We start from the raw sequence: 27,973 nt of genomic DNA, 5'->3' as shown, positions 1-27,973 counted from the left end.
GGGAGGCGTCCGATACCGCTCCGGCGGCGCGCAGACTGGCGAACCCAAGTGCGATGCCACACACACTCACCGCGGAGGGCAGCGCCTAAAAAGCTGGGCGAGGGAAGCACAGGTTTCCGCAGGGCGCACCTCAGTGGCAAGAGATGCACTCGGTCAGTGCAAAACGAGGACCGGAACGAGGAACACGCCCTGTCCCGGAGCTCGGCGCAGCCGCACACCCTGCGGCTCTCAGCTCCACGCCCCGCCCGCGCCTGACCCTTCCCAAATTAGGAGAACAGTTCACTAGACGTGGCTCTAGGGTGAGGCTCCGCCCACAAAGGAATGTGTACCCCGCGGCCGGCCAATCACATCCGTCATTTGGCCTCGAGACTCCGCCCCACCCCGAGGTTTATCCGTCCCCCTGGAATGCGCTCGGGTTTGCCATTCGGAGAGGACTGGGCTTGGCGCAAGCGCACTAGGGTTGGCGCAGGCTCAGTTCATGGGCCGAAGCGCGGAGAGCTGTGGGCGGAAGCGGGAAAGTTTGGGGCGGGACTGTGGAGTAAGGGTTGTAGCTGAACTTGGGAATTGGGGAAGCGAGAAGTTGTGTGTCTGTGTCCTGCTTCTTTAACTGTGGTTCGGTTTTCAGAAGTCGCTATCCTGAGTCTCGTCCCCACAGTCGTGCCTCTCGCTGAATCATGAGCTTCTCCGATACAAGAACCGCATCTGTATTCCCAGCACCCAGCTGGGAGTCACGGACCTCTGTGTCACGTGAAGGGGACTCACACTGCGCTCAAAATTATGCCATATTTTAATCTGCATTCTATTGAATGATGAATTTTTTATACAATCTTCATTGTTGGGGTTTTTTTTTTACTAGACGTTCTGCTTTTCTTTTTCTTCCTGTGACTTTTTTACCTTATCTCTAAGAACATACAGTTTTTCATGCCTTTCTGTTGCTTGAAATTCAACGAATTCTTTTTAAAGAAAGACTTTATTTATTTACTTACTTATTTAAGAGAGAGAGGGGGAGAGCACGCACAAGCAGGGGGGAAGGTGGAGATTCCCCACAGAGCAAGGGAGCCAGCCTGGTGGCTGAGATCTTGGACCCAGGACCCTGAGATCTTAACCTGAGCTGAAGGCAGCTGCTTAACCGACTGAGTCACCCAGGCGCCTCATCGATGAATTCGTTTTGAAGACTTCAGAAAGCTACTAACTTTCTGCTCTCACTTACACTAATAATTTCTGGTCTTCAAGCTGAGAGGTGACCTGTAGTTTCTTTCACTTGGTTCCCGAGTTTAAACTGACTTTTCTTGTATACATCTTGCTGGAGTACCGCTCAAGTAAACTGCTCTAAAACGGTGTTCGGGAGGCACAAATTTTGAGTAGTTGTAGGTGTATGTTTCAAAATGTCCTTCTTTTGCCCACACCTTTATAATTTGCCTAGCACGGAATTTTAGGTTCAGTATCAGTTTGTCTTTGATCTCAAAGGCATAGTTCCACTGACCTATGCTTCCAATGTTGATGCTCAGAAATGTGTCATTCTCTTCACTTCTTGGCGGGGAACTGTTGTTTTCCCTTGGGAAGCATTTGTGATCTTTTAATTATTTACCATGTTCTGAAATATCACCATAATATTTCCAATTGGGGGGTCTTTTTAAATTTAATCTGTTTTGCACCCATTTGGCCCTTTTTTAGCTGAAAATTCATTTCTTTCTCCCTCTCTGGAAATTGTTTCTGTTATTTCTTTGAAATTTCTTTCCTGCCATTTTCTCTGATTTAGCATGTTCAGGAAATCTGTCAGGCAGATGGCGGCCTCCTCGGACAATTTCCTTTAGTTATCTTTTCCCCCCCTCATGTATTTTATTTATCTTCTTAACTTAATGCTTTGGGAAATATCTTAGTGTTATCTTCCAAACCTTCTATTAAAATTTTAAAAAGCCATTTTGGCTATTAACCAAAAATACTTTGTAAGACCTCTTTTTTGTTTAATCGCACCAGGCTTTTGTTTCATGAGTGCACTGGTCAAATATCTCTGAGGATAACAATTTTTAAATGTTTCTTCTGTTGACAGAATTGTGTTCCTTGTGCCCTTTTCTGTTACTTTATCTAGTTCCTTCCCATTTATACTGCTGTAATTCTTCCTGTCTGGTAATTCTTGGTTGTTTTTTCATAAACGATCATGAAGATCTGAGCTGATTTTTCTAGATAGCCGATGTGGTTTTTTTCCTCTTCTATTTGTGATGTGTATTTGTTTCCCTCCTAGGTCAGCATTAATTTTCCCTGGGCTGTTGGTTAAATTTCTTCAGAGGTGAGATCCCAGTTTTATGCCTGCATGGAGTCACTAAGCTGATTTTGCTGGCAGAGGGAAATGGTGAATTGCAAGCACCAACTAATAGAGTTCTTGTGCCTCCTCGCGCTGCACCCGCCAGCCCCAGATCCAGATAATGCCTGAAAAGTCCATTCGCAATTCTGCTGCATATTTGTCTTGAAATTGCTTTGGGCTGCAGATTCTTTTTTTTTTTTCCCCCTGTTTCATTTGTCAGCATGCTTTCATTCACTTCCTGTTTCCCAGAAATTTATTTTCATTTCTTTGTCATTCTCCTCTCATTCCTAGGTATGTGATCTGTGCAGTAACACAAATTCCATGCTTAGCTGGGCCACGTGCTTGGTTTAATGCTCTGCTGTCACCATCTTGAAATGTTGAATAACTTTGGAACAAGGGGCCGTGACTTTTCCTTTTGCACTGGGCCCTGCAAATTCTGTAGCCAGTCCTGCATGCAAAAGTTAATATTTATTAGAGCTTAAATCGCTTCCACAGCTTCACTGCCAAGTGCTCTGTGCTTAAGTACAGTCTCCGCTGTAATGCTTCCCATTGTGAGAAATGTACTACCCCCCCCCCCCAGCCCACAGAGCAGACCAATCAAAGATAGAGTATGAAAGATGCTGGTCCACCTGAGGCACACCAGATTATGACAAAGTAAATTAAGTAAATTTACATAAATTATTGCATGTATCATTAGTTTTAAAAATGCCTTTTTATTCTCCAAGCTGTATATAAATTTACAGTTACCAAATTGAAATTTGAAAAGCAAATTTTTCATCAGATATCCAATAGCTATCAGATCATTTTTCTTCCAATAACTTCCCTCTTTAAATTGATAGCCATGGGGTGATCTGTGGTCCCAATAAGTAAAAAGTTTTTTTCCATTATTTTTGATGCTGTTGTGTTATCTCTAAGTTTTTACTAAACTGACAGAAATTACATTAAAACATTTTTCTAGGTCTTATAACAGTGTCAATCTTTTTAAATAACTTTGATAGGTCTATGAAAATAGTTTATAATAATAAGTTGACATATTTAATAAGTCATATTTCATAAGTTCATACCTAGTCCTTCAGGCTGAATGGGAGGCACACTCTTGGGTGGTTGCCAAGGTTAAAATCATAGCTCCGTCACTCAAGTTTTATGTAAGTTTTCATACCTCATTTTTCTCAACTGTAAAATGGGGGTGATGGTTCTTAGTATTCTAATTCAGTGAGTGATATATGAGAATAACACCTGACATAGGGTAAATGTTACATAGATATTAGTTCTAATTTTTCTTGATACAATTAATATTGTTAGTATTCCCTTGGTAAGTGGGTGACAGATTTTTAACAAATTCCATCCATTAAATGGGGTTAAATGTAATAGAAAATTATGACAACTAGAACCCATATCCTGGGCATCTCCTAGCCCCAAACTGTCATTGGCCCCAACCATCCCCTAGGGCATTCTTCACAAGAATGCCTGGAGTACCCAATATTCCACTGGGTCCAGAGAGAGCATGTGGTGGCCTCTTGCTGAGCTATCCCAAGGGTGACTCTTGCCAGTAATGGCTAGACTTACCCTTGAAAACTAAAAGGAATGAGATTTGTTCTTCCTGCTAAGGTCCAGTTGTTTAGGGAGACAGATAATCAAAAGGGAGAGAGATCAGGTGGTAGATGGAAGGCTGGCTCTCCCCAAATCTGGATTCCCAGACTATAAGCAGGGAGGGATAGGTATTCCCAGAAGAAGTGAACCAGGAGTCCTAGTAAAGCCACCTTCTATGCCAAGCATTAGCCCTTTGGTTGCTGGATCATGGGGAGGCTGGAGGGACAGGTGGTGTTGGAGTTTGTCTCTTGTCCCCACCCTACTCTTCTCAAATTGATGTCTAGAATTCCCATTCTCACCTGGAATGGGATGGGCTTAAAAGGTGATCATGAGACTTTCTCAGTTCAGAATATGATCAGTTGTGAACAGAGTAATTTACTTTTCTTTACATTTGTGCTTCTTTGTATTCCTTCAGACCCACATGGACTATAATTTTCCATTATCTTCCAAGTAAGACTTCCCCTCACCCACCCCCTCAAACACATTCATTTTACATTATAGTTTTTGGATTCCACTTAGGGCCTGAAAGCAGCATTTTGGTGTATCTCAATATTTAACAACCAGGACGTCTGTACCAGTGTGAACTAGTTGATCGTTAGCTCTGTACAGGAGTGATCGCTCAGAATGAAGCTTCATGAAGATACAATTTGGGGGCAAGGAAGTTATCACTTAGCCATTAGATCTGGGCAGCTGGCTTAATATAAATTTCATCAGATAAGGAAATTGAGAATTTTGCCTCGAGAAACAAGACAAGATGGCCCTAGGAAATGGATTTTTTGAAGTAGGAAGACATCAGTTGATGTATGGCTGTCATGTCCCCCACTTTATCCTTGGTGTGCTTACTGCATGTCACATTGGAAATGTTAAATAAATATGTATAAATGAGTGAATTAAATTAAAGCAGAACCAGAGGAAATGAGATGGGTTTTATTAGTGAGAGATGACATGAACTTAAAATCAAAAAAACCCTAAAGATTCCACTAAGAAAGAAAAAAAACCATTAGAACTAATAAATGAATTTGGTAAAGTAGCAGGATACGAAATCAACGTATAGAAATCAGTTGCATTTCTCCTCACTAACAACAAATTATCTGAAAGAGAAATTAAAAAGCAATCCCAATTATAATTGCATCAAAAACAATAAAATACTTAGGAATAAATGTAACTAACTGAAAACTGTAAGATACTGATGAAAGAGATTGAAGAAGACACAGATAAATGGAAAGATATCACAGGTTCTTAGATTGGAAGACTTAATGTTGTGAAAATACATGTATTACCCAAAGCAATCTAGAGATTCAAAGCAATCCTAATAAAAATTCCAACGGTATTTTTCATAAAATTACAAAAACAATCCCCAAATTAGTTTGAAACCAGAAAAGATTCTGCATAGCCAAAGCAATTCTGATAAAAAAAGGAGCAAAGCTGGGGGCATCACACTTCCTGAGTTCAAGCTAGATTACAAAGCCATTGTAATCAAAACAGTATGGTGTTGGCATAAAAACAGGCACATAGATCTGTGGAACACAACAGAGCCCAGATATAAACCCTCATGTATATGGGCAACTATTTTTTGACAAGGGTACCAAAAACACACAATGGGGAAAGGACAGTCTCTTCAATAAATGGTACTAGGAAAACTGGAATAGCCACATGCAAAAGAATGAAACTGGACCCCTATTTTATACTACTCACAAATATTAACTCAAAATGGATCAGAGATTTAAATGTAAGACCTGAAACTGTAAAAATGCTACAAGAAAATACAAGGGGAAAAGGTCCTTAACATCAGCCTTAGCAATGATTTCTTCGTTAAGTCACCAAAAGCACAGGCAACAAAAACTAAAATAAACAAGTAAGATCACATTAAACTAAAGAGCTTCTGCACAACAAAGGAAACCATCAATAAATTGAAAAGACAACCTCCAGAATGGGAGAAATTACTTTTTTCCTGTTTTAGGTTTTCCAATTTAAAAAATACGTTATAATATTGACTATGCTTTCTTGAAATTTGTATATATACCTCCTGGATATTCTCATATGCCTCCTAGGAAAGTGCATCTCTCTACTGAAATTGACTCTTGTTGATACCATTACTCTAATGATACAATATGAGATCAAATCTTCTTTTACTCTTTGTCAGCTGCATTCATTAATCTTGCCTTCAGATGAAATTCCTGTCATTTCAAACTTTCTCCATTTTCTGTACCTTGGTGATTCATTTTTAGGTAAAAGAGCAAAATATCGTATCTCCCCCCATGAAATTTCATCTTGAGTTTTTCCCATTGCTCTGGTTTGTCAGGACCCTGTGGGCTGGATGGTGCTTTCATCACATGCACCATTCTTTCCCAGAGGGAGTCAGCTATAAAGTTGATGTATCTACCCATAACACAGAATTAAAGAAAGCAGGAATATTATTATTTTTTTTAATATTTTATTTATTTGTGAGAGAGACAAGGAGAGACAGAGAGCATGAGAGGGAGGAGGGTCAGAGGGAGAAGCAGACTCCCTGCTGAGCAGGGAGCCTGATGTGGGACTCGATCCCGGGACTCCAGGATCATGACCTGAGCCAAAGGCAGTCGCTTAACCAACTGAGCCACCCAGGCGCCCTAAAAATTTTATTTATTTATTTGAGAGAGAGAGAGTGCAAGCACGAGTGGGGGGAAGGGGCAGAGGAAGAGGGAGAAGCAGACTCTCCGCTGAGCGTGGAGCCTGACGTGGGGCTCGATCCCAGCACTGCGAGATCATGACCTGAGCCAAAGTCAGACGCTTAACCGACTGAGCCACCCAGGTACCCCAAGGAAGCAGGAATTTTAAAGGTGAGAATATTTTATGTATGTGGCTCTGTACTCTGTGCAGGATTAATTTTTCTGGCACTTGAGTATTCCAGTAAGATGAAGTAACACATTCCACAACTTCTTTCATTCACTTTGTCCGATGTTGTTATTAAGACTTAACTTTGCATATTTAATATAGGCACTCTTGCTTTGATAAAGGCCGCAGGAAACTTTATAAAAGCGTGGCTAAGCAATTGATGACTCTAGAGACTGTGTTGGGAAACTAGGAGTAGACAGTGGTGGGACTTCTGGAAATGAAAGCGCAGAGAAGTTAAGGCAGAACTGAACGAGGAGCGCTAGAATGCAAATTCAGGCAGCGTGGTTTTAGAGTTCCTATTCTGAAGGATTCGTGTAGTTCATCCAAATGTAAAAATTCAACCTGAAAACTTACATAGACCTGCTAGTGAAAGACGAAACTGTGATGAGTTACAAATTCATGCAGCATCATGTGTACCATTCAATAATGTTTATTACCCCTCATTTGACATTCACAGGGAAAATCATGCTATTTTATCATGAACTTTTGACAACTGACATCACATACACCATCATAATTTCCAACTCTTTAAAGAATTTTTAAAAATGTTCAGCTCAAAAATGTTAGGAGTAAGGATGACATGCACAGCCAAGACTAAAGTAGCTACATTCTACATACTTTTTAAAAAATGTACGGACATTGATTCCACACATATTTTGGTGAAAGAGAGAGCTCAGATGATTCCCAGTGGGCCAGGCAGAATGCTGTATCAGGATGGCAGGCTGCTGTCCAATGTCGTGTCGGTGGGCCCTGCAGGGGACGCGGCTAGCTGTCCCAAGTTAATCGGAATGCGGATGGATGCACTGCATACTCTGCATGAAATTTTATGAAGACCCGATGTGAAGATGCCATAAAGGGAGCTATGTTGGTGTCCTAAAATTGAAAAAAAATAATAAAAGTAACAAATCATGTATTTCACAAATTGGAACATTTTGCTGGAAATGTTAGCCTAGCACTTAAGTACTACATAAAGAAACTTTATAGAATTTACAGTAAACCTGCATATTTTTCTAGAAGTAATCTTGCTAAGAATCAATATAGATACCTTACAAAAGGATACCGGTGGTGGGGAGGAGCCCTGGGGGGAAATGGAGATTCACTGCTAGAGGATACAGAGTTTCTTCTTGGGGTAATGAAATGTTCTAGAATTGATTGTGGTGTGAGCTACACAACTCTGAATCTACTAAAATCTACTGAATGTACACTTTAAGAAGATGAATTCTATGGTTTGTGAATATTATACCTCAATGATATTATCACTAAAAATTCAACTTCTTACTGAAATTTTAATTTTTCTGATGGAAACCCATACTTATTTTTGCAACCAAAACAATCATATCAGTAAAGTATACAACTGTCCCCTGTTAACATCTGTAGATTCTTTTAGAATTTATTTTCATATCCTTTCTGTCTTTAATAAATGGCACTGTGAAAAATGGATATCCACATACAAAGGAATGAAACTACACCACGCACAAAAATCAACTCAAAATGAGTTAAAGACCTGAGACCATGAAACTCCTAGAACCCATGGGCAGTAAGCTCCTTGACATCGGTTTTGGCGATGACTTTTTGGACTTGATACCAAAAGCAAAGGCAACAAAAGCAAATATAAACAAGAGGAACTACATCAAACTAAAAAGCTCCTGTACAGCAAAGGAAACCATCAACAAAATGAAAAGGCAACCTACTGATTGAGAGAAAATATTTGTAAGTTATGTATCTGATAAGGTGTTAACACCCAAAATATATAAAGAACTCACACAACTCAATAGCAAAAACAAACAGTCTGATTAAAAAATAGGCAAAGGACCTGACTGGACATTTTTCCAAAGAAGACGAGCAGATGGCCAACAAGTACATGAAAAGATGCTCAACATCGCTAAACATCAGAGAATGCAAATCAAAACCACAATGAGATATCCCTTCCTACCCGTTAGAATGGCTATTATAAAAAATACAAGAAATAACAAGTGTTGGCAAGGATGTGGAGAAAAGGGAATCTTCATCCATTGTTGGTGGGAATGTAAATTGGTGCAGCCACTGTGGAAAACATTATGGAAGTTCCTCAAAAAATTAAAAACAGGACTTCCATATGGCCCAGAAATTCTACTTCTGGGAATTTATCCAAAGAAAACAAAAACACCAACTTGAAAAGATATCTGTACCCCTATGTTCACTGCAGCATTATTTATGATAGCCAAGATGTAGAAGCAATTTAAGTATCCATCAATGGACAAATGGATATATATATATATCCAGCCATCTGGAAGGAAACCCTGCTGGTTGTGTCACCATGAAAGGTCCTCGAAGTCATTATGCTAAAGTGAAATAAGTTAGAAAGATAAATACTATATGATCTCACTTATTTGTGGAATCTAACAAAACAAAACCAAACTCTCAGATACAGAGAACAGATTGGTAGCTGCTAGGGGCGGGAGGTGGGAGTGGGTGAAATGGATGAAGGGTGTCTGTCAAAAGGTACAAACTCCCAGTTATAATTAAGTCCTAGGGATGTACTGTACAGCAGGGAGACTGTAGTTAGTAACACTGTAGTGTATATTTGAAAGTTGCTGAGAGAGTAGATCTTAAAAATTCTCATCACAAAAAAAAAAAAATCCCAAATTTATGTTATGCACCTGAAACTAATATATGTCAATTTTATCTTAATTTTAAAAAGCCAAACAACTCTTTAGACTTCTAGCGGCTGTAATTCCCTGTCCAGTTAATTAGAAAGCCCAACCTAGCCCAAGAAAGCCCAAGCCTAGTAAAGAGCAGAACAGTGGGAAACAGACATGCCCTCCACAGAGCTCACATTTCCCTTCCTGGAAAGCCCTGCATCTGCTTTCATACAAAATGAGAGGGCGGTGAGGGCAGACGCAAGCAATACTGAGTCATTGTCAGAACCCTCACTTGATGGGAAGATCTAGGACATCAGAACTTTACGAAAACAAACTGCTAGTCATGAGACCCATCTTCAATCTCCCTTTTTATTTTCTTCCAAGAATTCCTGCAATTTTCAACAAGAAGTAGATGAAATGGAGCCAGGTGTCCAAATTGTCCATAGTTGCGTTCATGGAGACAACAATATGGGTATTCAATCCTGGGCAGCACATTGAAATCACGTATGGAGCTTTTAAAAGACAACGTACAGCAGCCCATGTCCCAGAAGTTCTGAGTCAGCAGGTGTGAGTGGGCTCTGCCAAGTCTGGACCTCGAAACCCCTGCGCACGCCATTCTGCTGGAGTCTGGGAACGAGTACTATTAATTCCATGCAGTGCCCACTAGGTGGCACTCGTGCTCCCCAAATAGAAAGGAAAATACGGAAGCAGCTGAAATTTATAGAGGCTTGTACTTTGTACTTTGCATGTGTCTCCCTTTAGAAGTATATACTGTTATTATTTAAAAATAATAAATGGAAATTTTAAAATGTTCGTTTTACTCACTGCCCCACAATATGGTCCAGAGGATGGAGAATTAGCATCCGGTCCACTGTAGAGGATGAGGTAGTTCTGGACACAGTCTCCGGGATCATCAATGCTGATAAAGTAAAAGCTGATGGTGACAGGTCTTCCAGCAGGTGCAGTGATGGCCCATTCGCAGTGAGTGTTGTTTGGGTAAGTGCCCGGATAGCTGGGGCTGGTGAAGGAGCCGCTGTCTCCATAAAGAGTTCCACCACAGCCTGCAAGAAAACCAACACAGGACGTTTGACTGAACAAAGTGGAAACCATCCCCGTGTGAGGAAATAAGATGGTGGCTATTTTCTCAAAATGCTGAGACCCTTGGCAAGAATAGAGGAGGCAGAAACCCCTTTCCTGCTCCTTTTGTGGGCTACATCCCTCCCACGCCCTCACCACCACCTCCTCCCACCCCACCCCCTCCTTCCACCATACGTTCTGCTCCCTGTATCTCATGACATCGGGACAACTCCTTCTAGGACATTTCTTTGAAAACAGTGGGTTGAGAACACAATGGGAAAACAAAGAACCTGGTAGAGTAGCCATAGGAGAGAGTAATTAAAGTCGTATACTTTTGACAGTGTAGGGTGGGCCCTCCACATGCCCTCAGTGGATGATGATGATGGGAGTGAAGTCAAATTAAAAGTGAAATTCCAGGGCTAAACCCAAAGAGTGTGTCATTGTAGGTTTTGACAAGAATTATTTAAGTGACTTTCCCGAGCTTATAACAGACAGTACCAAGATTGTCTGCCAGAGTTCTGTGAGTATTAGTGTTAATTTGTGTATGAACACTGTCATGATTTAGACCGGATACCCTGGGGACCCAGATATCCTGCTATGCAGGAAGAAACCGCACTGCACAGTAATATTAAAAGGCGCTGAGCTGGGTGTCTGACCCCTGGAGGTATAGTCTTGCTTCTACTGCAATCTAGCAGTGCATTCTGGAAAATTCATTAACCTCATGTTTTATTTCCTCCTCTGTAAAATTAGGGCTTTGAAGATCATCTGCAAGCATCTTTAGCTGCCAAGATTTAAATTATTTCTTGTCCCTCAGTCTATTGAAAATAAGTCATTTTTATCATTCTTATTTGGAAAGTTTTTAGATATTACCAAATACCTAAATGGGACATCTCATAAAGATAGTCCTCCTCTCTTGAGTTAAATACATTGACATGACTTAAATTTCCTTCAGTTATTTGATAAACTACCAACCAAACAGTTACTTACTGCCCTGAAAAAAAGCAATTAACCTCCAGGACTGTGAAGAAATGACAGGTGCTGCGAGAGGAGAAGCTGCTTATTTATACCCAAGTATGTGTTAGTACCTTGGCTTTTGGTACACATGTGTTTTTTTTTTTTTTTTTTTGAATTCTCAGAGAATTACCTTGATGATCAAACCAAAAGTTAAAAATACAACAAAATCAGAAATTATAAAAGATTTTAAAATCTATATCTTATCTATGCTTTATGTGTATATATGTATGCACTCCTATATTTCTACATATTACTAGATATATTTATCTACATGTGTATATAAATACATATAGATATATGTAATATGTAGATAATGAGTGAGAGTAGAATTAAAAAGGATATCTGTATTCTCATTGTTAAAGATCTCTATATTTGTTGGAAAAAATCAAGTATACAGATGGCTAAGAAGGTATGGTCACTTTTTTAAAAATTTTATTTATTTGTCAGAGAGAGAGAGAGAAAGAGAGCATGTGAGCACAAAACCAGGGGTATCAGCAGAGGGAGAGGGAGAAGCAGGCTCCCCGCTGAGCAAGGAGCCTGATGTGGGGCTCAATCCCAAGACCCTGAGATCAGGACCTGAGCCGAAGGCAGATGCTTAACCGACTGAGCCACCCAGGCATCCTGGTATGGTCACTTTTATTTATCTTTTCTTATTAGACCCCCTGTGTTTTTCTCACCTACATCAATTTCCCTTACAAAGTGCAAGTGTCTTACCAGAGGGTGATGAGGTCCAGAGAATTTCATACCCATGGCTGGAAGTCGCCCTGTCACTCTTAAACCGTAAGTATAGTTTGTTGTTTTGAGAGAAGATGGGATTTGGCAGCAGAGTTCCACAGTACGTGCCAAGTAATGGTGAACTGCTGTCACTTCCATTTCTTACCTGGAAAAGTGAGCCATTAATTACTATACCTAAGCATATTATCCTTTCTTCTTTGGTTTTTCATTGCTACCCATTGACACATGAGACAATTTGAATGACAACCTCTTTGGGAAAAGCTTTGTCTTTTTATGTGCTTAAGAATGAAGGGTTTTTTGAAAATACACCCAGAAGTCACGTTTTCTTGCAAAGGACAGAAACATCCAATTTGTAGATCAAAAACCATTTGCATTTAGATTCAAAACTATCTGTGAATTTCAAAAAGACTGGAGGGGGATATTGCCTGCTCTGTTTCCAGTCACTTCTATTATGCTTTATTCATTATACCGTGTGTATGATTTTTTTCCCATATGTTGGCTAAGAAGGGGCTATGGAAAAAAAAAAAAAAAGCAATGTACAAAGTATAATAAAGTTCAAAACCAAAGGGATTTCAGGATGGGAAAAGGACAGACCTCAATAAATCTATGAAATTGGACTGTTATGTAATTTTAAAAACACAGTCTGAAGCTGAATAGATTTTTTTTCATTCATTGCTTAGAGTAGATGCATATAAAAACAGGAAATGAGTCAGTGGGTAAGTATGGGTAACCGCAGTGAACTCAACCACCTTCTGCGCACTCTCAGACCTCTGAGGAGGACTCTTGAGGAGTATTAAAGAAATGTTATCCAGGCAACGTAGAGCTGGAACCAGCTCAACATGTATGAATGGTGATTTTATTGACACATGTATTCAAATTCTTGGATGTTCCTCCATTCCCTTTATAATTCCATCGTTTAACGTTTGGTTAATTGCTGGTTGTCTTAAGTCAGAGAGGTTCTTCAGAGGCACCGTGGCTAGTCTAACTGGGTGGTGTTGACCTAGAGTGAGATTCTTTTTAGGTTGATGGAGTAGCAGTGGGAGACAACAGTGCCTTTTGGTGCTTTTTGGCTTACTCTTCTAAGTGGCCTTGCGGTGGATGGAGCAGGCAGTGAGCCACCCGCCGACAGAGATGGCCACCATATTCAGGAATGCTGGAGGGCCATACCTGCTCCCACTCTATTTTAACTTTGGCTCTCTTTCCTCTGGATCCTGTTTTAGAAAGCTCTGCTCTGAGAGGAGAAGTGGGGTATTATTTCCAACTAGCATCCTCTCCATTTTTCTCTGCACAGGAAGAATGGATCAATGAGAGCAATAAACATCTCTGAGCCATTAGAGGACCCTGAAAAGGGAGGCAAAGGCACTAAAAACAAATACAGATTCCAAATGTGATCCAGGGCTTGGCTTTTGTGTGGTAGTAATACGGTCACAATCCTCACCGAGAAATTTCTGTTCCTGGCATAGTTAACGTGAATGGAGTGGTGAGTTTTGTGCATAGGGCTGCCAATAAACCATGCCAGTCTTCCCTCCAAAAACCAGATGGGGCTGCACTTTACGGGCCTGACTTGTGGTTTCCTGTCTTTGCTTATTGGATAGGAAGTTTTGAACCAACTTCTATGGAATAGGGAGGGCAGCTGGGAGGAGGCATCCCCACGTCCAATGCTGGAGAGCTAGCCTGTGGGTCCCAGCATCCAGGGGAAAATGGCACGTGTTAACTCCAGGCACTAACAGTCAACCCAGGCTTGAACCAAGGGTAGCTAGCTGCGCTCTGACTCTGAACGGGAGGGATTATTCTGTCCTTTCTCTGTATCGCCTCGTCTGGCTTCTGCTTGACACTTGACGTAAGTGGTGAGGCATGAGGCACAAAGGTCTGAGTTCAATGCCCTGACTGACACAAACAATACAGTCTTCCTCCCCTCCTTTCCCGCCTGCTACATCCATCACTCTCCACTTCCTACCATGACACGTATCTGCCATGATAAAAGGCCCAAGCTTCCTTCAAGTACCCGTTACGCTATGGATTAAGGATATTTGTTAACAAAAGATTTAGATTAATTCTGTAGGGGAGAGCTTCCCAGGATAATAAGACTCCAGAAGAGATGCAGAGGAGAAAACCGTATGGAAACCGTACTGAGGACTCTTGTGTACGTGAGACAAGGCTCATTTAGAGTGCTTCCGGTAAGGTTTACATTCAAATTCCATCCACAGAGCAATTCAGCATCTTTGGATATCCAAGTCTTTGGTGACACTGCGGTTTACTGCCTAAGAATGAACACATTTCCAAAAGAGTTTGCAAAGGACATGCAAGTGAGCTCTGGGGTTTTCATGGTAAAATACAGGCACACTGTGCTCCACACAGTGTCTGCCTCAGTGATGGGCTCATTCAGAACATCCTCCTGTGAACGACAGTATAGTTTTCACTTATACAGTGTAGGTGGGACAGAGCAGAAAGGACGCAGAAGGTGCTCTTGTGGTGGGGCTGGAGACTCACAGAGGTGCAAGCGCTCCCAGAGCTTGGTTCTGCTTCTTCCATGGCACTGGATGGTTCTCTCTGAACCCACACATCACCTCCTTTGGGAAGCTTCTCTGTCCCCAAAACTGAATTAGGTGCTCCTAACCATGCTGACTCTGTTGTGTGCGTACTATTTCCTGTCTTTCCCATGGACTGTGAGCCTCCTGGGGGCCCTGACTATGTCTTGTTCCTTATTGCATTTCCAGTTCCTGGACCTGCAAGATGCTTGGTAAATATTTATGGCATGAAAAAATAATGAACAAATTATGAACAAGTAAGGGATCCATGATTAGAGGTAGCAGAGACAGAGGTGAAAAATCTTCAGTGATCCATCTTTTAAATAGTTCATCTATTTATTTTTTTTAATTTTTATTTATTTATTTATTTGAGAGAGAGAGAGCATGAGAGAGAGAGAGAGATTGGGAGCAGGGGGGAGGAGCACAGGGAGAGGGAGAAGCAGACTCCCCGCTGAGCAGGGAGCCTGACATGGAGCTGGATCCCAGGACACCGGGATCATGACCTGAGCCCAAGGCAGACCTTAACTGACTGAGCCACCCAGGCGCCCCTTATACAGTTCATTTATATGATATCTAGACTATGTTACCTCCAAGAAATCATGTGTGCATTCACTTGAGTCCTCGATGCCAAATGAATGAAAAAAGAGGGAAATAGTATGGTTCTGTGGGGCTGTGAGGATAACAGTGCAATCCAAGTTATTGTCATAATTATCTGGCCATCCAGGGCTCTTCAGATTGCCAAATGCCTTGTTATAGTCTCTGTTGCAACCTTAGGGGAAAAAAAATTTCACAATTAATGTATGCATCCCAATATTTCATGCTCTTTCAACCTGACGGAAGGAATTCAAAAAGATGATTAAATTTGAACAACTTCAGAAAAAAGCTAATACTAGCCCTTTCACTTCCCTTTGAGATAAGTGAGGTCAGAGGAAGCAAGGTATGGCAGAGAGCAAATGTAATGCACTGTCTCCTTAACATAAAACACCCCCACGGGAAATATGAAACGTGAGCCTTCTCCTTTGAAGAGGAATGCTCTAGCATTCTCTGCACTGTTCTGATCACACTGAGGTGGAGTGGGCTGACATCTAGACTCTTGCAGGCACAAAGTCTCTGCATCCAGGACAGACTTTTATCTGAGGATTTCCGTTTACATCCTCGGAGGAATTATTTGTTCTGATAGAATTGGTAAATTGCTGTTCTTTATCATTTTGGGTAAAAAATGGGTAAAACCACCCCAAATATTTCTGTTTGTTTGTTTTAATCAAAGGCAGCTTTGGTTTTAATCAAGCTGGAGATGAACATCAAATAATGTCTTCTGGAAATAAACTTCTTAGCTGTGATCATAATCAAACAACCCTTTCAGGACTTCTTGCTTTTTACAAAATAACTTCCTAAGGTACAGTGAGTTCCATTTGCAGTCAAGTGGATAATTCATAAGGCAACGGGTACATACTTGAATTAGCTCCATGAACTTTGAAGAATATGCTGGTATTCTAAACATTTTAATTAGTATCATAGTCACTTTACCTCTTCAGAAACCAGCTTTAGTAATTTGCTCAAGTGGGCCTGGCTTCTAGTTAAAATTCTTACCTCGCTGCGGGTGTGGTTCATGTTAACAGGCCCACATTTACTCACGGGAGTGGATTCTAGCAGGAATGGTGACAGTTTCAGGGCTCACCTGCAATCTGATAGGTAAAACCCACTCTAGAGTTTCCGCTGAGGACTTCGGATTTGAAGATGACAATGGCCGTGCTCCCAGAAGAATAGAACGTTGGCGTTGCCGAAGCATTTCTGCCACAGACCAGGAGCCCTGGATTTGCGTGACTCTGAAATGAAATGGAAGCCACATCACACTAGATTTGATTTCAAAAGAGAAGAGGCCGTAGTGGAAACTAAACTGCATATAAAAGTATGGCTTAAATATTCAGCCATGGGGGGGACGCTTGGGTGGCTCAGTCGGTTAAGCATCCGCCTCTGGCTCAGGTCATGATCTCAGGGTCCTGGGATCGAGCCCCGCATCGGGCTCTCTGCTCAGCGGGGAGTCTGCTTCTCCCTCTCCCTCTGCCCCTCCCCCCACTTGTACGCGCACTCTCTCTCTCTCTTCTCTCAAATAAATAAATAAATCTTTTTAAAAAATTCAGCCATGGAAACTGGTTACAGTGTTCGAAGGCCCCAGCAACCAGGGCTTGGAATGCACAAATGTCTCACACTCCCCGAGGGGCAGGAGGGCAAGGCCAAGTTTCTGCAGAAACCAGGAGACAGACACTGTGTGCAGACGAGACCCTTTCCCCCTCAGGCGGCTTCACAGCCAAAGGCCTGTGCAGTTGCTCTGAGCACATCCAGGCTGACTGAGCTCAATACAGTTCCACTGGGTCTCCCCATAGTCCCGAACCCCAGAAGCCTAACTCGGCAGGGCTCCCAGCACTCCCCACCCCTGAGCTCATCTAACCGGACTTTTGTAACACTGGGAATCCCCCAAGGCAGCCCCTCCCTGCAATGAGGTCCCTCTTTCCCCTTTGCGAAACCTGGGCAGCCCTCCTGACCTCTCAAGATAATAAGGTAATGGGGTCCAGCGCCTACCCAGCCTTGCATAAAAACCACCGGCACCAAAGGTAAGACATTTGCTGTCTTTCACTCGTGGGCGCCTACTGACAGGCCCGCTTCCCACCCGTGCTTGCGAGCTCCTGTTGCTGATGTCTGTTTCTACCCCCTGCCCCCCAGCCTCCTGCTGCTGGTCCTTTCCTAACCTGGCCTGCAGCCGCCTCTCAAATTTCACTGCAATGTTAACCGCCACTGTATACATCTGTACATAGCCTTTCCACTTTGGGGCCTTGAGTGAAGCTTGGGTCTCCTGCAGCCTCCTGGTGGAGGCCATTCTTGTCCCATAGTCCACAATTCCTTGAGTAGGAATAGCGGTGGGGGGCTGAGAGGTGGAGGGGTTCCCCAGGTCACTCCCTGCAGTACCTAGCCTTGCATCAAAGCCAGTTTTCCTCTGAGGGTCTCTACGTCTGGCCTAAGATTCCTCTGACCCTTCTCACCATTCCCACTTTCCCTCTGGTGACTTTCCTTCATTAAAGACTCAGGTCTTAGCTCATCATCGTCCCTGGCACCCCGCTTCCTTTCCCAATCCTCAGAGGCTTCGATGTGTTTACAGATGATCCACTAAACGCTAATCTGCATTCCTTATTACCAGTGACTTTCACCTCCACTCTCTGTGCTTGCCTATGCCTGCTATTCATCATCAATCATGCCTCCAACACATGATCCTCGCATGAACTTCCAACTGTATCTTCTCCTACTCTCGAACACCTGGAGAGTTCCAGTTTCTCCCAGCTATCAGTCAGTTTCCCATCTTTCCTTCCAACCTGCCCACGCTGAAACCCTCTGTTCTTTCCTTTATTCATTCAGTCAAAGGACATTATTCATTCATGACAAATACTGGGTCTTCCTTGAGGCCCATCCAGCTGCTGTTATGATCCAGAGCTGCCTTGTGCCCTGTGAGCAGCATTTCCCTACTCAGATGGGAGTCTGCCCTGATCCCCATCATCTCAGCTTCAGGAAGCAATGGGAAATTGAAAGAGGTTTAACTAAAGGGCATTGTTCTGCTTGGTTCTAAGACCTTCTAGGAAGGGTACCACCAGGGAATAGGAATCTCATTCTGAAAACCACTGCCAATGGAATGGTGATCATCTCACACCTTGGCCACGGTGGGAGACTGGGGTATGTCTCTGTGCCTGAGCTTTCTGAAAAGTCAACAAATATGGTGTCTGCCCAACAGCCGACTCCTCCCAGACCTCTCCAATTGGAGTCAGACAAACTGGATTTTTTTACCCCCACCAAGATCTATATGTAAACTAGGGGACCCCAGATTTATAATAAGGAGGACCCCCAAAACTCAGGAAGGGATAGATTGGACCCTCTGCTATTGCCAGCCTGTGGGGGGTTGAATATGACATCCTGAGAATGAACAGGGGCAGATTAGTTGCTCCTCAAACTGCTGAAAGACAATCCAGGGTCCCAGGAGTTTTCCCAGGGATCCATCCTCCAGTCATGACTCCACACTTTACACAGGTTCCATGGATAATCTCATGACTCATGTTAATTCAGCTATTGACCCATGTAATGATGACACCTAGCTCTTCAGGCCTTCTGTTAATATCACGCATCTACATCCAACTGTCTCCTCAACGTCTTAGCCCACAGGCAATTCTCTCTCTCTCTCTTTTTAAAACCAAAACAGCTTTTTCTTTTTTTCTCTCTTATATGACCATGAATATAGTCCCACTGGACTGGTGCCAAATGGCCTCGTAACTGATTTCCTTGTGTTCCACACTGACCCCTTCAGTTCATCCTATCCACAGGTCCCCCCAGCTGCAGGATCCTTGGTCCTTCAGTGGCAGAACACTGAAGTTGTTCATCAAAAATTTAGATGAATAGGTGCTATGTGGAGAGCTCAGTATCGGAGGGTGGGGCCCTGGCATATGCACTTTTATCTAGACACCCAGATGTTTCTTGTGCACAAGGAAGTTTGAAAGCTCCCCACCTACAAGACCAAGTGCAAGTTTCTTAACGCCCGAATAGAGGGTTTTGTATATGGCTGTGTATGTATGTTTTGGATATGTTAAGCTGGAGGTAAGTTTGAGAATTTATTTAATTATGCCCTCATTATTTCAAGTGTTTTGCAAATACTGGTGAAAAAGATCATTAGATGGGCGCCTGGGTGGCTCAGTTGGTTAAGCGACTGCCTTCAGCTCAGGTCATGATCCTGGAGTCCTGGGATCGAGTCCCACATCGGGCTCCCCGCTCAGCGGTGGGTCTGCTTCTCCCTCTGATCCCCTTCCCTCTCGTGCTCTCTGTCTCTCATTCTCTCTCTCAAATAAATAAATAAAATCTTTAAAAAAAAAAAAAAAGAAAAAGATCATTAGATGGTACTGTCCTGCATCCTCTGATTGTTACCTCAGGCGAGTCCTGAAACTCTAAGTAATTCCGGTCACAGTCTTGGGAGAGCAGCTGCAGGGCCCACACTGTTATCTTGACCTGCTGATGTGGGGGAGCTTCGAGGACCCAAGTACACATGGAAAATAGGATTTCTGGGTTTGATGAATTGGGTGATGAAATACTCTGCGGGGTCCAAGTTGCATTATACGTCCCACCACAAGGCACTGGAAAAAGAGAACAGCTTATAAGGCAAATTTTACTCGTATGTCCACATAACACACAATATTTAAAATTCAGCCTTCTCTACCCTTCCAGCCCAAAGAACTGTAGTTACATCATCCTATGAAGAAGTTAGGGTATTCTTCACTAAAAATCACACCAAATTTAGGGGCACCTGGGTGGCTCAGTCGGTTAAGTGTCTGCCTTCAGCTCAGGTCATGATCTCGCAGTGCTGGGATCGAGCCCCACGTCAAGCTCCATGCTCAGCGGGATTTAATGCTTCCCTCTTCCTCTGCCCCTCCCCCCACCTGCTCATGCCCCTTCTCTCTCTCTCTCTTAAATAAAAATCTTAAAAAAAAGAATCGTACGAAATTTGTATCACCGATTAAACAGAGTAATTAACATGGTATTTAGAAAGTGACATTGAGTTTAGATAGGAATTAACACTGAGTTTAGTAATTAACACTGAGTTTAGTAATTAACATTGAGTTTGGATAGAAGCGTGGCGTTATTTTTAGTGCATAAACACACGTTTCATAAAACATAAAGATATCTCCATTTACTCACTGTCCACAAGGGTGTACGTAGCATTAAATCCTTCCCTTTCTAAAGTTGCATCACTGACAAACTGAACCGTCAGGAAGTTACCAGAAGAGATAAAGGGAGCAGGTACGGTGGAACCACAAAATGTTCCAGCCAAGTTGGCATTTTCACTATCCCCATCGTATAACTGAAAAGAAACATAGTTCATTCGTTTTCCGTTACTCACAAAGAAGTTGCATATTTTACACTAAAATGGACGTGGAGTCACAACAGGTCATGATGAAGAAACTTACACTGATATTGTTAGAGCGAGTTTTAACCTAGGAACTGCTGCTATTGAATTGATGCTATTATAATGATTTCAAATAAAAACCTGGGTTGATGCCTAGAAATCCTTTCTCACGAGGAAAGTCCTATCTGATTTAAAACGAGCGGGTCATTAGAGCAGGCCAACTCATCTCTGTCCTCGCCCCGCCTGCTCACACGGCCACACGGGTACAAGCCCCCGAGATCTCGTGCCTGGCTTCGCACCGCTGACTCCTTGGTTCCACTCTTGCCCCTCTTTGGCCTCTCCTCAGCAGGTGAGTCATAGGCTACAGTTAAAAATGCAGCTCAGACCAGGTCACTGCTCAGAGCCCTCCTAGCTGCTTCCCAGCCACTTGACAGAAAAGCTAAAGCCATTACAGTGGCCTTCAAAGGCTTGAGAGCATCTGCTCTCCATGCCACCCCTGACTTTTCTCATCTGATACCTTGCTGTCTCCACATCATTCTCTCTGCTCCTCGAGCAAACCAGGCTCACTGCGGCTTTACAGTTTCCTCTGCTGGAACATTCCTCTCCTGTACATCCATATCGTTCGCTCCTCTCTGCTCCTTCAGGACTTGACTCAAACATCACTGCCTCGCTAAAGCCATCCCTGACCACCTTCCTTTCAATGTGAACTCTCTGCCAATTCCCTTTCTCCCTTCCTGCTTCATTCTTTCTTTAAAGCATGCATTATCTTCACATATTACGTATATTACTTAATATTATTGTCTTCCTCTCTGAAGACGACTCTAGTTCCATGGAAACACAGATTGTGTTTTCTGTCCAATCTGTGCACTGGGTGTCCCCAATTTTTAGAGGGCACACAAAAGGCACCCAGTACATGTCTAACAAATGAGTAGTGCTTTGGTCCCTCTCTCCCACTACCCACCCCTCCTAGACCTAGTCTCCCCAAGGCTTCCTGATATCAATAATCCGCTCAAGCCAAAGACTTCAGTCATCCCTGATTCCTCTCTCCCTCCCCACCGACCCCACATCTATTCCGCTCTACCTTCAGAATCTACCCCAGAGGGCTCCTCCCCATTGCTCCCACCATCGTCCTCCACCCTGATTACTGTAACATGTTCCTGAGAGGTCTGTGTCCACAGAACAGCCACAGTCATTTCGGCAGAACTAACGGCCCGAGGGTTTGCAAACTTAACTCAAGCTCCTGCTCAGCGTTAAATGCTCCAGTGGATTCCCATGGTGCCTGAAGTGACACCTGAATGCTTTATGGTGGCCTGCGAGCCCCCACCTGGTCTGGCCTGGGGCCTCTTCCCAGACCCCTCCCACTGCCTTCTTCCCATACCTTGTCCTGCGGGGACATCCCTGCTAGGCCCCTGCACTGGCTATTCCTCCTGCAGGGAGCAATTTCTCTCTCCCCAGCTCTTGAACGGGCCACTCCCCCTTGTCTCAGCTCAAATGTCACCTCCTCAGAGAGCCCAACCCTATGGTATGTTGCCGGAACTCCAACATCTATTTTCTTACTACAATCAAAACACATCTCATTTGCTGCTTATTTAATTTTTCTTGTCTCTCTCCCAATAAAAATGTAAGTCCCCTGGGTGGGAAGACTGATGATTCACTGTGGTGTCACCAGCACCCGGAAAAACTCCCAGCCATAGGAACCTTCAACAGCTACCGGTCAAAATAGTGGACACCTGAATTTCTTTCAAGCATATTACCAGAAAACAGATTTCTCCAGCTGACTCATCTTCACGGTATTTCGAAAACAAATATGTGTGCGTAGATCCAAACAACGAATTTATAACAGAACTATGGTGTGTTATAAACTTCAAAACAGCCATGACCACTGACATTATTCTAAAATGCTAGGAATGTATAAAATAGAAATAGACATTTTAAAATAAACAGAAAAGTCAACTTACCACTAGGTGGCACTGTCTCTCCTGCTTACAAGGGATTTTAGTAAATTTAGAGCCAGAAGAGACTCCACAGAGTTGGATAATCTCATGCCCCTCATTTTATAGAAGAGAGGATTTGCCAAGTTTTAGGTAATATCCCTTCTCTGGTAAACAAGTTAAAACATTATGATAATGGCTGCCACCTGTATCATCAGATTCATACTGGCAAGCATTTTTATCTTTACTTATTTATTTTTATTCTCTGCCTCTGTGCTAGGTCCTGTGTATACAAGGATGTATAAGGCAGTTTCCGTACATTCAAGACACTCATTGGCACTAATTGGTGAGAGGGATCCATACACTGAATATACATATATATTTGTGTGTGTGGCATTTATATATAAAATTTTATTTTATTTTATTTTTATTTTTTTAAAGATTTTATTTATTTGACAGAGAGAGACACAGCGAGAGAGGGAACACAAGCAGGGGGAGTGGGAGAGGGAGAAGCAGGCTTCCCGCGGAGCAGGGAGCCCTATGTGGGGCTCAATCCCAGGACCCCGGGATCATGACCTGAGCCGAAGGCAGACGCTTCACCGACTGAGCCACCCAGGCGCCCCTATATATAAAATTTTAAAAAGTGAGTACTACAGTGAAGGATATAAATGTAATAAGAGAACCCAGATGATGGAGTCAGGAAAGACCTCAGGCAGGCATTTGAAAAGGCGTTTAAAAGTAGTGTAAGAGGCATGTGAGCGTCTCCACAACTCACTTGGGGTGCCTGGCATTAGGGCGAGAGGATGCCGGTGGGACTGAGCAAGCACCCCGGGACACGACCGTGAAGTTCCTTACGTCTCGGGAGAAAGACTGCATCTTCTTCTGTAGAAGTTCTAGGACCTGATTTGTTCTGAATAGGTAATGAGTAAATGTGATGGACAGAAATTACATAGTGCCTGGCCTCCCGCTGCTGTTTGCAAGAGTTCATTCACCGCCATGGGATGATTTCTCGTAACTGAGCTGAACTAGACAGCTGGTGGCCTCTGGACCACTGACACCAGCTTCCAGACTCCCACGCAGCTGAAGCCAGTATTTCTCCACCCGCTCTCCCACCCCCTGATGACGCTAGACCTCCATGAAGGAGGGTAGCTCCAGGGTGCGCTGCAGGAGACACACCGTGCAATACTGGAGATGGGGACTCATATGGACTAGAATATAAATGGTGCCCCGAGGACTGTGCCCTTAAGACCCGCACAATCACACGCGGTTATATATTGCATTCCAGGGGGCCCTGCCACCTGGCATAACTCCGTTAGGCCTGAAGCTTGGATTATGCTCTAAGTTTTGTAGATAAGCCCTAAGAAGGATTTTGTGTTTTCTCAGCTGTGAGCAGTCTGATAGTGGAGCATATTAGAATCTACTTGAGATCCTGAAGGAACTGCTTACGGGAGTTGGGGGGAGAAAGCCTCTGACAACGACGACTGCCGGATCCTGCACTTTATCCAGCTGTTGATTTACAGGAGAAAATGGGGAAGGCCATGTTGGGATTTTACTTCCTCTGAACTTTTAATGCAAAAGGGCATTAATAAGGGCAATATTGGTGACTTGAATTCTTTTCAAATTTAACTTGATCATCTTAGACATTAATTTTCTCAGGACTTTATCTTTTACTATTTCCTTGGGAATTTGACAAGAGCAGGATTTTTATATTCTTATTTGGAGCATTCCTATGCTGCATTTTAGAGTATCGCCGTGAATTCTTTGACTTTGTTGAGGAGACTTGGTTAGGGTCTGCCGGACGTGCCGGTGTGTAATTTGGGATGGGAAAGAGAACAGACAGTGGTTTTTCAGATTTGGGGTTGAACTCTGACCGATGTCAGAATCTTAAGGGGAAAAATGTCCCGTTGGTCCCAGTGGTCTCAGGAAGGGTCACAAGAAGCAGTGATTAGAATCAGGTTTTATATTATTATTATTTTTTTTTCTCTCATCTTAATGTTCTTTTCCAGTGCCTAGACCAGTGTCTGGAATATAGTTGGTATTCATATAAACATTTATTGAATGAATGAATGAATGAATGAATGAATGGTAGGGACTAGCTCATGGAACCCAATGCCTTGATAGTGTGCAGATCTTCTCCTAACACTGACTGGCCCACAGACTGGTTAAGCCCAGTGGGTTAAGACAAAGGTCCTCAAAGGGGGCAGGGTCACCTCCCAGAGAGCGTTTTGCAAGCATGTCGTGTTTTTTGGGGGTCATCACAATAATTTGGGGGCTATACCTGGCATTTAGTGTGTAGAAGCCACACTGCAGATCCCACCCTGCAATCCACAGGACAGTTCTGCAAAGTGAAGATTTATTCTGTCCCATGTAACTTTTCAGTGCCCGGCCAGACATTTGTGTAATAAAACTGTTCATTGTTGTGGGATCCTAGAACCTAAATCCATTCTCTATAGAAAACAAAAACATTTTGCACAGTTTTAAGAGGCACCACATTTCCGAGAATGCAGTTACTGTGTGAGTGGAAGGAAGACTGGACTTTGTTTTGTTTAGAACTATTTTTTTGAGTTTTTCCACTATTTTGGAAGTTCATATTGCAGATGGTGAGGTTACTGGCATTTAAGTTGCAAATACAGCCTATCCATATTAGTTTAACCTGATACTTTCACCTTTGCCGCGATCCCACCTAGAGGAATCTGACTACTGTATCATTAATACGGTTGTAGCAGATCATTTATGTATTTAGGTCTGCACTATTTCATATACTCTCCCTTTATTCCTCCTTTTCATTGCATTTAGTACATTATATTACATTTTTGAAGCTACATATGAGGGTAGGCTGTAGCGTAGATGACCTTCACTTCAAATAGTCAAGGAAGCGCCATAAAATACTGGCTATTCAAGCGGGCATGGATTAGGTTGGGAAGATGCTGGGAAATGTTAGGAAGGAGCCATTTCCTTTCCACTAGTTCCATATTTCCCAGCAGAGGAATGTCAGTTAGGGGCACAGCCCTGAGCCCTTTCTGCCATTTCTCTCACCGCTCACCACGAGAGAACTGACTTTACTGCTGGCAGGTTGGTGGGTCAGGAAGCCGGGCATACAATGCAGAGCTGCAAGTCCATCCTTCCCTCTTTCTCTCTGGCGGTCCCCCAATAGGAAGTTGTGCTTCTGCAATGTTCCTCCAAAATCCGGCTCAGCCAACCCAATGGACAAAGCCTTTCCTGAACCCCCAAATGACTCAATTATACCTTCTTCTCTACTTTTGTTCCTGGTTCATATTTATTGTTTTTGTCTTGTTGTACAATAATTTATATGCTTATGTGTTGGCTTCCTCCGCTTTGCTGACAGCAACTTGGGGAACCCTATCTTTAACCCTCTGTATCTACGCCGTGGGGTGCCTGGCACATCATCATGCCACGTGACTCTTTATGGAGTGGATGTGATGTTCATTTCAACAGAAACACTCAGCAAAAACACACAATCGTGATGTACTGCAGTTATCGTAATAACTTTTCAGGTCAACCCTTTCAAAAATAAGAGATATAATTATGAATGAACGATGGAATTGCCATGTTTTCACCTGTGTATTGACCTACAGAATTGAATTAAATTAGCTTTTCAAAAAAGTGATTTGATTATAATATCTAAGAAACACTCTACAAGGAATCAAATGTCCCATTTATCACAGAGAACCGCTTTAATGCAGGTATCTCCAGGCTTTGCATTCCAAGGACGGTTCTTTGATCTGCCAGTTTGTTAAAAGCTGGAAAAGCTGCCAGTGTAGAGAAACTGCTTTCCCAAGAAGGAAAATAAGAGTAGATCTGAACAGAATTTCTTTAGAAAGGAGGCATTTTATATTTAAGCTAGATAATAACTCCTTCTTTTTGATACTGCTATTTTTGTCCCAAATGACTTGAAGAAATTCAGAAAATTGCTAGTTGCTTTAATAACAGTATCAAATCACACTCAGAAAAGGATGAGAATATCAATCAACCTTCCTCCTAGCAGGACCACACCCAAAACATCCGGCATGAATTTACTTTTATGATCATTTATCTGTAAATCAATTCTTTTCAATGTTTTAAGAAAAAGTGATCCCACAGCCAGCCTGCCCATCTAGCATTACACAAGGGTGGGGGGTGGGGAAATGGATTTGTTTTTAAATTGCATTTCAGGCCCGGTGCTGAACACTCAGGCATACATGATCTTTAACCGCAAAACAGGCTTGCAAAGTAGGTACGAGTATGTGATTCTTTTCGTTTGTCTTTTTTTAGATGAAATGAGAAAGAATCGGGGTGGTGAGGAAATTTGTCTGTTGGCAACACTGGGCTAGAGTCCATACTACCAGCCTCCAGAGCTTACGACCCTCCTGTAAAACCGAGGCAGCTCTCACACGGTCTGGAATATCAGCTTTGCTACTGCTCTACTTGGTGTCATTTTAGAAAAAAATTCAACCTAAACCAAAGTCCTTTGTTATGTCCAATCTTCCAGGAACTCCCTCTGATCTGGCTTCTGTGTCAATACTTTAGTTAAAAATGGCTGTCATCCAATCTGATGAGTTTTTCCTTCATCTTCACCTTTCTTGGCCTCTAATTTATAACTTGGTAACATTGACCACCCATCCTTGGTGAGAGACTTTTCTCCCTTGACTTTAGGGATCCTCCACTATGCCTGGCTTTTGTATTTTTTCCATGACTTGTCTGTTTCTTGTCCTGCATCTTTTATCCTCTCTAACTGCCTCGCTGAAGCCCGGTTTTCTAGCTCCGTGCTGCCTTCCTGAAAGAAAACTGACTGCAGAAGTGCTCCTTTGCTGTCTCCTCCTGTTTGTGCTGCTCTCTTCTCATGAGAGCCCTGATCCATCCTCTGCCCACCTGTCTGCCCTGCTGTCCCCCAAACTGAAGCCCGCTTTCCAAAGCATGGTCTCCTCCTAACAGTCTGACCTTCTCCTGGTCTCCTGGGCTTGGAGCTTATGACAGTATATAATTAAGTGCTTGATGCGTATTCCATCTATGACTTTTCCTTCCCTTTAAAAAAAATAATAATTTCTTTAAAATTTAAGACAATTTTTAAACTTAAAAGTTCATCTTGCACTAGGCTTAACATCTCCATCTCTGCACCCTCCTTATCTAAAAGTAACCTCTTCCTGGGGTCCTACCTCCAGACTTTCTGCTCACCACCCACCTGCAATGCTGATTCCATATTAGTCTTCCTTAAATACTGCCCTCATCATATCACTCATTGGAAAACCTTCAACTCCTCCTTATTGTCAACTGCATAAAAACTGAATTCATTAATTTGACTTTTTCTTTCTTTTCTTTTCTTTCTTTCTTTCTTTCTTTCTTTCTTTCTTTCTTTCTTTCTTTCTTTCTTT

At 42.7% G+C, this 27,973-nt stretch overlaps 2 protein-coding genes across 4 annotated transcripts in view; both read right to left on the bottom strand.

Annotated features, from left to right (window-relative positions):
* The window catches only part of RSU1 (Ras suppressor protein 1), a 246,163-nt gene extending 245,918 nt beyond the window's left edge, over positions 1-245 (bottom strand). For all 3 annotated transcript variants that reach the window (XM_035021558.1, XM_035021554.1, XM_035021555.1), the window contains exon 1: positions 71-245. The gene's annotated coding sequence lies outside the window, so the exon portion shown is untranslated. The remainder of the gene's footprint in view (positions 1-70) is intronic.
* Positions 246-7,429: 7,184 nt separating this feature from the next.
* CUBN (cubilin) overlaps positions 7,430-27,973 on the bottom strand; it is a 264,425-nt gene continuing 243,881 nt past the window's right edge. The window contains exons 61-67 of the mRNA XM_035021543.1: positions 20,466-20,628; positions 19,698-19,903; positions 16,420-16,567; positions 15,329-15,510; positions 12,193-12,358; positions 10,213-10,448; positions 7,430-7,639 (exon numbers count right to left, since the gene is read on the bottom strand). Coding sequence (XP_034877434.1) covers positions 7,532-7,639; positions 10,213-10,448; positions 12,193-12,358; positions 15,329-15,510; positions 16,420-16,567; positions 19,698-19,903; positions 20,466-20,628 — 1,209 coding nt within the window. The 3' untranslated portion in view covers positions 7,430-7,531. The remainder of the gene's footprint in view (positions 7,640-10,212; positions 10,449-12,192; positions 12,359-15,328; positions 15,511-16,419; positions 16,568-19,697; positions 19,904-20,465; positions 20,629-27,973) is intronic.

This window comes from Mirounga leonina, unplaced genomic scaffold (genome assembly GCF_011800145.1).
Source record: "Mirounga leonina isolate KUSES-001 unplaced genomic scaffold, KU_Mleo_1.0 Mir_175, whole genome shotgun sequence".
Taxonomy (NCBI): Eukaryota; Metazoa; Chordata; class Mammalia; order Carnivora; family Phocidae; genus Mirounga; species Mirounga leonina.
This window is presented reverse-complemented; position numbering and strand designations above follow the sequence as displayed.